Here is a 10,418-nt window from a genome sequence, read left to right as displayed (position 1 = left end):
TCCACTTATAGTGCTGAAGTTCCCCCCGAAGGGGAACGTTCGAGGTTACTAAAGTAACCCTTCGTTCCCCGAGGAGGGGAACGGAAGCACTATACTCCGTCGCCATAATGACTGTCCCTTAGCTGTTGAACGTCTCTTCAGCTTAAAAAGGATAGCGTCTGCTGGCGCCAGGTGAGCTTATATACTCAGTTGATTGCTTATGCCGCTCACCTGCGCAGGCTTGCGCTGCCAATTCATTCTTAATTGGCCCGTTCAATACTCTTTCAGACGAGTAGCTTCTGAACCGAACCTCCCAATGCGTGGATTTTACAAATCAAATCCACTTATAGTGCTTCCGTTCCCCTCCTCGGGGAACGAAGGGTTACTTTAGTAACCTCGAACGTTCTTTTTCATGTACAGCAACCAGGAAAAACTTTTTCATCCCATGAGGCTATGGGAGAGAATGTAATGGAAGGGGAATGGGGTGCCTGGTGTATCATACATGGTATTGGCATGGCAAATGTAATGCACCCAAATTCAATCCATAATACCCACCCAAATTCTGCAAAGAACATAGTTTTAAATACGATTTTATACACTGTATATGTTTTAAGTAAAAGACAACTTGTTGTGTAATGTTTGCAATTAATTAGCATTTCAGGCATATGTATGTGATCATTCTTTTTTAAACAGAGCAGATGTTCAAGCTGACCTGACATCATGGTTAGCTCCAATAGTATGGGAAGGAACTTTTGATCCCAAACTAATTGATTCAATCTACAAACAACAAAACATCACTGTAGCGACTACAGTCTTCGCTCTTGGCAAGTGAGTTTGTTCATCTTCCCTGAAATTATTCAGCTTTGTATTATATTTTTGCCATAATTTACTCAGCTTGTTTTAATACTGTGTTGAAATCTGGATTGCCAAGGAAAGCTATGTATACTTTAAACCTAGTTTAATTCTGAGGCTTTTTGTTGTTATTGACTTTTTTTTTTTTAGAAAAATATCTGTTATTTTTTATGTAGACTATGAGGAACATAAAGCCATAGGCATTATTGATTTACGTCCCTAACAAATACCTTCTTTTATCTTGTGTTATCTCATCTTTAATGCCTGGTATTGTAGTTTATTAAGTAGATAAATTAAATGTGTTTTTTTATAATGTATTCTTAAGACTATCATCTATAATGTTTTGGAAAATTGAACTGCCATTTCATTTATTATTTATCACATTCCTTAATATTCCAGGTATACAGTGTTTCTTCAAGATTTCCTGGAGTCTGCAGAGCAAAATTTCTTTGTTGGATTTCGTGTGCACTATTATGTCTTCACCGATCATCCAGAGCAGGTTCCTGATGTGAAACTGGGTGGAGAACGTAAACTGACGGTGATGACAGTCAATAGTTCAAGCAGATGGCAGGAGATGAGTTTAGGCAGGATGAAAAGGCTGGAGATGCTGATTGAGAGTGGACTGGTCAATGATGCTGACTATCTTTTTAGCCTTGATGTGGATACAAAGTTCTACGGCCGCTGGGGAGCAGAGACTTTAGGTGATCTTATAGGTGTGATACATGCATGGCATTATAATTCTCCATGTGTGCTATTTCCATATGAGAGAAGGCCTGAGTCTCAAGCGTTTATCCCTTATTCTGAGGGTGATTATTATTATGGTGGAGCTGTGCTTGGTGGTTCAGTGAAGTGCGTATATCAGCTCGCTAAAACCTGTCGAGAGCAGCTGGACATTGATGCAGCTAAATCCATTGAGGCAGCATGGCAGGAGGAGTCCCATTTGAACAAGTACTTCCTTTATAACAAACCCAGTAAACTGCTTTCACCCGAATATTCTTGGGATGACCAAAAAATGAAACCACAAGAGATCAAAATCATTAGATTCTCTCAAGTCCTCAAAAACTATGCTGAAGTTCGTCCAAACATATAAAAGCTTTTAACTGTATGGAGACTGTATACACTTCATTTTATTATAATAACAAAGTAGTGATTTCTAAATTTACTTTGAATTCATTGGAGACAATACAACAAACATTATTTGTTCGAAACATAATTTGTTCCTCATGATTTAAAAAAATAAAAATAAACATGTATTACAATTTTGGTTCTTGCAACATATTTGAAAAAATTGGAACAGTAAAGCATTTACCATTTTGTAATGTTACCATTCTTTTTGACATCACATAAAAGACTTTATGTACTGAAGACACCAAGTGACAAAGTGTTTCACACGTAAATTTGTCCTATTTTTCCTTCAAACAAGTCTTAAGGTGGGCAACAGTACAGGGTCTTCATTGTCACAATGTTATGCTTCAAATTGCGCCACACGTTCTCTTATGGAGATAGGTCGGGACTTCAGGCAGGCCAGTCAATTACCTGTATCCTTTTCCTCTACAGCCAGGACTTTGTAATACGTGGAGAATGTGGTTTTGCATTGTTTTTTTGAAATTTGCATGGGCATCCCTGGAAAAAAGGTAGCATATTGTACTTCAAAATCTCTACGTTCTTCAGAAAGCCTATTTTGTTTTTAATGTGCATATACCATACTGTCCCAACTTTTTCTGATTTAGGGTTGTACATAATGAAGTACATGTAAGTTAAGCCAAAATGGTGACAAGTGTATTTGAGTTAGAAGCAAACTGTTAGAAATCAATGTGAAAACAAAAGGTCAAACTTTTTGGGTAAAGATAAAAGTGCATTTTACTGTATGTTTTTGCTTACATTATGTGAACAGAATGTATGAGTAGAAAAAGGAAACATTTAAGAAAGCAATATAATTGGCTATTTTAACATTAAGATAGCTAATGAAATGTATAGTTTACTGTCATGCCATTGGATCACAGAGACACAGTGATGTTTTTGCATACATTGACATTCAATGGCATGCAGTTTACTACATTGAGTGTATTTACATTTTTTATTGTTTACAAATTTGTCACATAAACAAAAAAAACTTTAAATACAGAGTTTATTAAACATCATCTGAGCAGCATATTCATGTGTGTCTCTTATTTTTCTCCAGACACCTAAACATGCAATCTACATACCCGTCTGGGTCTCTTCAGACTGAGGTGGGTAACATACTCATACAGTTGAACTCAGAATTATTAGCCCTCCCTTTTAATATTTTTCTTTTTTAAATATTTCCCAAATTATGTTTAACAGGGCAAGGACATTTTCACAGTATGGAAATAGTTTTTTTCTTCTGGAGAAAGTCTTATTTGTTTTATTTTGACTAGAATAAAAGCAGTTTTTTAATTTTTAAAAACCATTTTAAGGTCAAAATTATTAGCCCCTTAAGCCTATATTTTTTCGATAGTTTACAGAACAAACCATCAATATACAATAACTTGTCTAATTACCCTAACCTGCTTAGCTAGCCTAATTAACCTAGTTAAGCCTTTAAATGTCACTTTAAGCTGTATAGAAGTGTCTTAAAAATATCGTCAAATCTTATTTACTGTCATTATGACATAGATAAATAAATCAGTTATTAGAAATGAGTTATTAAAACTAGTATGTTTAGACGTGTTGAAAAAATCTTCTCTCCGTTAACAGAAATTGGGGAAAAAATAAACAAATGGGCTAATAATTCAGGGAGACTAATAATTCTGACTTTAATTGGATGTCATGTGTGTCATCTACTCTTTTATAGGCTAGAGTAAGGTTTATTAGATTGTATGAGAAATACAAGTAAAGGCAGTTAGAAATGGCAAAGAGACAAATCCAAGAAAGCAATTGTCACCACAGTAGACCACGTGGTTCTCAAAGTGATAAACTGGCAAAGACGAGAACATCCAAATACAGAAAATAACACCACTGGAATTTTACTGTATCCTTCAATACCAAACAATTACCAAATTAAATGTTGACACATTCCTTCCCCATAGCAAGTTAGCCTGATATAAGAAAATGGGTAACCTTCCCGTAAGCTCAATCACTCAATTCAACTGAGTTAAATTATCTTTAAAAATACTCAATAATCTAAATTTTAATAGCAAATCTTAATCATTCATCTGTAAAAAAGCTCTTAAAATCCTAAACACAAAGGTAATATTCAGTACTATATATATATATATATATATATATATATATATATATATATATACATATATATATATATATATATATATATATATATATATATATATATATATATATATATATATATATATATATATATATATATATATATATATATTTATACAGTTGAAGTCAGAATTATTAGCCCCCTTTTGATTTTTTTTTCTTTTTTAAATATTTCCCAAATGATGTTTGACAGAGCAAGGAAATTTTCACAGTATGTCTGATAATATTTTTCTTTCTTGAAAAGTGTTGTTTGTTTTATTTTGGCTAGAATAAAAGCAGTTTTGAATTTTTTAAAAACTATTTTTGGGACAAAAAGCTTTTTTTTTTTTCGATAGTCTACAGAACAAACCATCGTTATAGAATAACTTGCCTAATTATCCTAACCTGCCTAGTTAACCTAATTAACCTAGTTAAGCCTTTAATGTCACTTTAAACTGTATAGAAGTGTCTTGAAAAATATCAAGTAAAATATTATTTACTGTCATCATGGCAAAGATAAAATAAATCAGTTATTAGAAATAGGTTTTTAAAACTATTATGCTTAGAAATGTGCTGATACAATCTTCCCTCCATTAAACAGAAATTGGGGAAAAAAAATAAACAGGGGCGCTAATAATTTAGGGGGGGATAATAATTCTGACTTCAACTGTATATATAAATAACAAAATGTCTGGCTGACAGCTGTAGATTTCGGCTCTGTTATTGGCCAGTTATGGCTGATTTGTGTTAAGCTATGGCTGACCTTTAGCCTTTGTTCTTTGTTGACTTTTGGGCCAGTCTTGGACCATAATTCCATGTAGTATATGGGCTGAATTAAGTGTTGAAACTCAGGCTGTGTTTGAACAATGAAACTGATAATCCTCCAGGGTTTTTTTTGGGGGGGGGGGGGGGGGGGGGGGGGTTTGTATCGAGGAAGGATTTGGTTTCCTAGGAAGCAAAAGCAGCGCTATTGCCCCTTGGGGTAATTCATTGTGAATGGCATAGTGTTAGGGTCTCGTTTCTGCCAATTGTTTTGGTGTGTGTGTGTGTAACTGTTTCTAGTGTGACTTAAGTTTTATAACCACTGGGAAGCTGAGATTTTGGGTCATTTTGTAGGTGTGATAGGCCATATGCATGGTATTTTGGTTACACTCATGAACAACCTCAATATGAGCGCAAACCTGAGCCTCAAGCATTATTTTTTGTTATTTTTTGTTATTATTTAACAAATTTTTTGTTATATTTAAAGGATGATTAATGTGCGTTATATTAGAACTGTACTCTGTGGTTTAGTGATGTTCACTGTATTTCAGCATACTAAAACTTGCCAGAAGCAGCTGGACATCTAACTAAATCCTTCTGAGGCAGCTTGGCAGGAGGCTATCAACTGAGTATCTGTGAGATGGCATGCGTGCACACACACGTACACATACACTCAAAGACGCAGTGTGTCTTGGTATAATTTTTCTCTCTTTTTCTGCTAAAGGTTGTATTGAAATGTACAACCTAAGGAAACTGATATAATAAGCGCATTATAATCACGGGCGTAATGGTGGGTGGAGTAGTTGTATCACAATGACTGTGCTGAACACTGTTACACTTTGGAACTAAAGCATTAAGAAACTGTCATTTTAAGTTTAGCGATAAACATTAAATGCTAAATGGAGTTCACATTTTAATAAATCAAATAGATTAGATCAAATAAAAAATTTTACTGTATTTTAACATTTTAAAGCTCTACAAAAAGCTAAAAGACTGTGGGTTCATGTAGTTCATTACATTTTGATTTCACTGAACCTAATGCAATAAACTTTTACTTAGAGTGAAGTAAACTAATTTAATATATATATATTTTTTTATTTTTTTTTATCGTTAAGGCATCCATGGGTGTGGCATGAGTGTTATATGACAAGGTGCCTCTGCCCTGCAGACGTTTCAGACTAAGACACCAGTTTTTACACTATATAAAGTGACATTTTATTATCTGTACACCAGTCTTTTTAGAGTCACTATACATACTAGGACCATTATTAAACTGTAGCAAAGTTATGATATATTAAATTTAGTTTAGCTGTACATTTGTTAAAACATCTTCCATTTTTGCTTTTTCTACTTGAAATTACCAGTCGTAAAAGTGATGAAAATGAAAAAGAAAATTAAACTACAAAACATTATTTTTGTTGTTGGATTGGCTGTCATCTCAGTAACTGGGTATGTATTCACACTTTATAAAATATATTTTGCTGATGGTTTTGTTTTTTTCTCTATAATCTGTTTATTAGTTGAGGGATACATTTAGTTTTTTTTTTTATTTGGTGCATTAATCAGTACAGGATGAATGTACAAACAAACTGACTGTGTTTGTCATGTCAGACACTTTTTCTTGTCTATCTTTATTCAGAATATTCTATAAATATGAATCTGGATTCATTTCTTAAAATAAATTATGAATAAATATATATTTATATATGTATATTAGGGATGCACCGAAATGAAAATTTTTGGCCAAAACCAAAAAAAGAGGAAAACAAAGCCAAAAATTAGTATGGCCAATTATTAGTACCATTACGTTTATGGCTATGACTGCGTACTAACCTTACTAAAATCAAGGCATTGCAATTGCATAAATGAATATTAAAGTGCCAAAGAATTCCTGGCTGGATCAGTTGGCGTTTCTGTGTGGAACTTGCCTGTTCTCCCCATGTTCGCGTGGGTTTCCTCTGTGTGCTCCTGTTTTCCCCACACTCTGACGACATGTGCTGTAGGTGAATTAAAAAAACTAAATTGGCTGTAGTGTATGTGTGTGAAAGAGAGGTGTATGGGTATTTCCCAGTGTTGGTTTGCGGCTGGAAGGGCATTCGCTGCGTAAAACATATTCTGGATAAGTTGACGGTTCATTCCGCTGTGGCGACCCCTGAATAATAAAGGCACTAAGCCGAAAAGCAAATGAATGAATGAATGTGTGTCAAACAATCAATCAATTACAAATCATGAAAATAATTTAGAAAGATTTGAGAGAGTGTATTTAAATTGTGCCAGTGCAAAAATTAATGCAGTGCATTGCAATCTAAACAACTCCATTCTCGACAACAACAAAAAAAAAGCCTCAAAAGTACATTATGTTGTCCAACAGCAGAAACATTTGTCAAACTGTAGAGTCTCTTCTGATTGTTACTGTATGTGGGTGAAGTAATACACAAATTCGTCGGCTGCACATCCATGATGCAAATCTCTCTTTACACAACATCCCAAAGGTGTGGTATTAAATTGAGATCTGGTGACTGGCACGTTATCCTGCTGGAAGTAGCCGTCAGAAGATGGAAGATGGCATATGGTCAGAAACAATATTCAAGTATGCGGTGACGTTGACACAATGCTCAATTGGTACTTATGGACCCAAAGTGTGTTAAGAAAATATCCCCCACACCATTACACCACCGTCACAACCACCAGCCTGAACCAGTGATAAAAGGCAGAATGGATCCACGCTTTCATGTTACTGATGCCAAATTCTGACCATTCGAATGTCTTAATGTCTTCTATTGTCTAATTTTGGTGAGCCTGTGCAAATTGTAGCCCCAGTTTCCTGTTCTTAGCTTACAAGAGTGGCACCCAGTGTGGTCTTCTGCTGCTGTAGCCCATTCGACTCAAGGTTGGACGTGTTGTGTGTTCAGAGATGCTCTTCTGCATACCTCAGTTGTAACGAGTGGTTATTTATGTTACTGTTGCCTTTCTATCAGCTGAAGCCAGTCTGGCCATTCTCCTCGGACCTCTGGCATCAACAAGGCATTTGCGTCCTGAACTGCCGCTCGCTGGATATTTTCTCTTTTTCTGACCATTCTCTGTAAACCCTAGAGATGGTTGTGCGTGAAAATTCCAGTAGATCAGCAGTTTCTGAAATACTCAAACCAACCCGTCTAGAACCATCAACCATGCCATGTTCAAAGTCACCTAAATCCCCTTTCTTCCCCATTCTGATGCTCAGTTTGAACTGCAGCAGATCATTTGATCATGTCTACATGCCTAAATGCATTGAGTTGGTGCTATATGATTGGGTGATTAAAAAATGATTAATATGTATACCTAATAATGTGGCTGGTGAGTGTATGTACATTATATGCGTTGGGTGAAATGGCTTCACAAAAAAAAGGCATGACTCAATGTTTTTAGACATACATATCTCTTTTTTTGTAATTTTGGAGGTGAAAAAATATATTAATTGTTATTATTTATTCATTCATTCATTCATTTTCTTGTCGGCCTAGTCCCTTTATTAATCTGGGGTCGCCACAGCGGAATGAACCGCCAACTTCTAGCCACAACCCATCTCTGGAAAACATGGAGGAAACCCACGCGAACGCAGGGAGAACATGCAAACTCCACACAGAAATGCCAACTGAGCCAAGGCTCGAACCAGCGACCCAGTGACATTCTTGCTGTGAGGCGACAGCACTACCTACTGCACCACTGCTTTGCCTAATTAGTAAATTCATATGGCTTCTTAATATGCCAAACAACATGTTTATGTACAATATAAATTTGGATGCATTTGATTACATTTTAAAGACTTGCTGGAGCCGAGTGTGAGGCTTGAGCATGCATCTAAATGATCTATTTGTATGTGCAGTAAGTGTTTTTTAAAACTTCCTTATTTTGGAGGTCTTCTACAATAGAAACATTCCTCTTGGTAAAATGTCATTTAAACTATGTTGGTTACAATTTTCATTATTGATTTTGTACAGATGGTGAAGAAATACTTTTTCTAATTAGCAAGTTGGAGATCAAATGACTTAATGTCATTATGTGGGTTGCACCAGGGGTCCGTTCTTTGTACCTCGATTAAATGATCTAAGATGATTTGAAAGATCCTGAATATTTTCCTCTTGATAACTGATCTCGGGCTAATTTGGTTCTTAAAACAAGTTTGCAAATCAGATTAAAATGTCTGCATGAACTGATCTGAGATTTGTGTGTGTGTGTGGTGAAGGGCATCTATCAATCCTCAAAATCATGATCCGCGATGCAACGATTGGCTGACGGCACAGCAGCGTAATGACATCATCCGATTAATATTCAATTATCCATGTGAGAAAAAATATATAAAAATTCATAGTAAACAATTTGTTAAATATGATACTCAAAAACTTTCCACATTCGATGTGAGCTGCAGGCTTTACACTTTCATGTGTCAAGAGTATTTAGCAGATTATTTATTTATTTATTTATTTATTTTTTCTTTATTATAGTAGCCTAGGCCTATTCAAGTTTCTTAATTGACAAATTTTAATTAATTTTGCATCAAAAAAGCGTTTAGATATTAGTAAAAGTGCCTGCAACTTTTGAATAGCATTAAATCACCATCATATTATGTCAAAACATGTGCATGACTGCATAAATTTTTATTCCTTTGAAAAACAAACAAACAAAAAAAAAAAAAACAGTTGAATATTGCCCATAAAAACCTTGGAAGTTCTAGTTGATCACCCCGAACCTCCCTAACAAGCATGTCATAATTAGCATCACTTTGGAACATTATGAGATCTTATGGCTCTGTAATAAGTGTCTGTATAATATTCATGTAGTAAAAGTGAGTGAAGCTTGATTTAAGCCATGGCGAGCACTGCCTCATAGTTAATGATTCCTAGTTCCTCATAGTTAAAAGTGCCACTACACCAACATGCAGAATTTAAAGTAGAAGAATCTTTTCAAGGCTTTAATGATTAATATAGTTTATTATTTTTTTTTATGGTCAGTTGTTAGCACAGGCACCTCAAAGCAAGAAGAACGCTGGTCCAATTCCCTGCTAGACCCGGTGGAAAAACTTCCATACTCTATCATTCACACACATACACTACAGATAACTTGGCTCACCCAATTCACCTATTCTGCATTTCTTTGGACTTGTGGGGGAAACCCACGCCGGCACAGGGAGAACATGCTGTGAGGTCAATGATAAAAATTTGTAATATTTCACAATCTTTTTCCATCATATTTATATTCACTTTTTAAAAATCATATTCATCTTCACTGTGTTTGTGAGGGTTTTCCCCATGTGCTCAGGTTTCCCCTACCGTCCAAAGACATGCAGTGTGTTTACAGTATATAGCCACAGCCCTATCACCCTGCAGCCCAAGATACTTAAGATCAATACCTAGATGGAAGACCTCAAGGGTAAACCAGGTTGTTGGAAGTGGTGTTAGTGAGGCTAGCAGAGGGCTCTCAGCCTGCAATCTGTGTGAGTCCTAATGCTCAAGTAATTGAAGGGCACACTATTCACCCTATTCATCAAGTACGAGTGGCGCAGGCACAGCTATTTTAACCTTTTTGGCTTGAGATTTCCAGTCACATTCACCTCCATT

At 35.5% G+C, this 10,418-nt stretch overlaps 1 protein-coding gene across 1 annotated transcript; it reads left to right on the top strand.

The window, feature by feature from the left end:
- Window positions 1–646: 646 nt before the first annotated feature.
- gbgt1l6 (globoside alpha-1,3-N-acetylgalactosaminyltransferase 1, like 6) lies at window positions 647–2,983 on the top strand. The gene is made up of 2 exons (XM_087253477.1): window positions 647–807; window positions 1,231–2,983. Exon 2 carries the CDS (start codon window positions 1,373–1,375, stop codon window positions 1,919–1,921), a length of 549 nt encoding a protein of 182 aa, XP_087109603.1. The 5' UTR covers window positions 647–807; window positions 1,231–1,372; the 3' UTR covers window positions 1,922–2,983.
- Window positions 2,984–10,418: the final 7,435 nt, after the last annotated feature.

The sequence above is a fragment of the Danio rerio genome, chromosome 5 (assembly GCF_052040795.2).
Source record: "Danio rerio strain M-AB ecotype USA chromosome 5, GRCz13ab, whole genome shotgun sequence".
Taxonomy (NCBI): Eukaryota; Metazoa; Chordata; class Actinopteri; order Cypriniformes; family Danionidae; genus Danio; species Danio rerio.
This window is presented reverse-complemented; position numbering and strand designations above follow the sequence as displayed.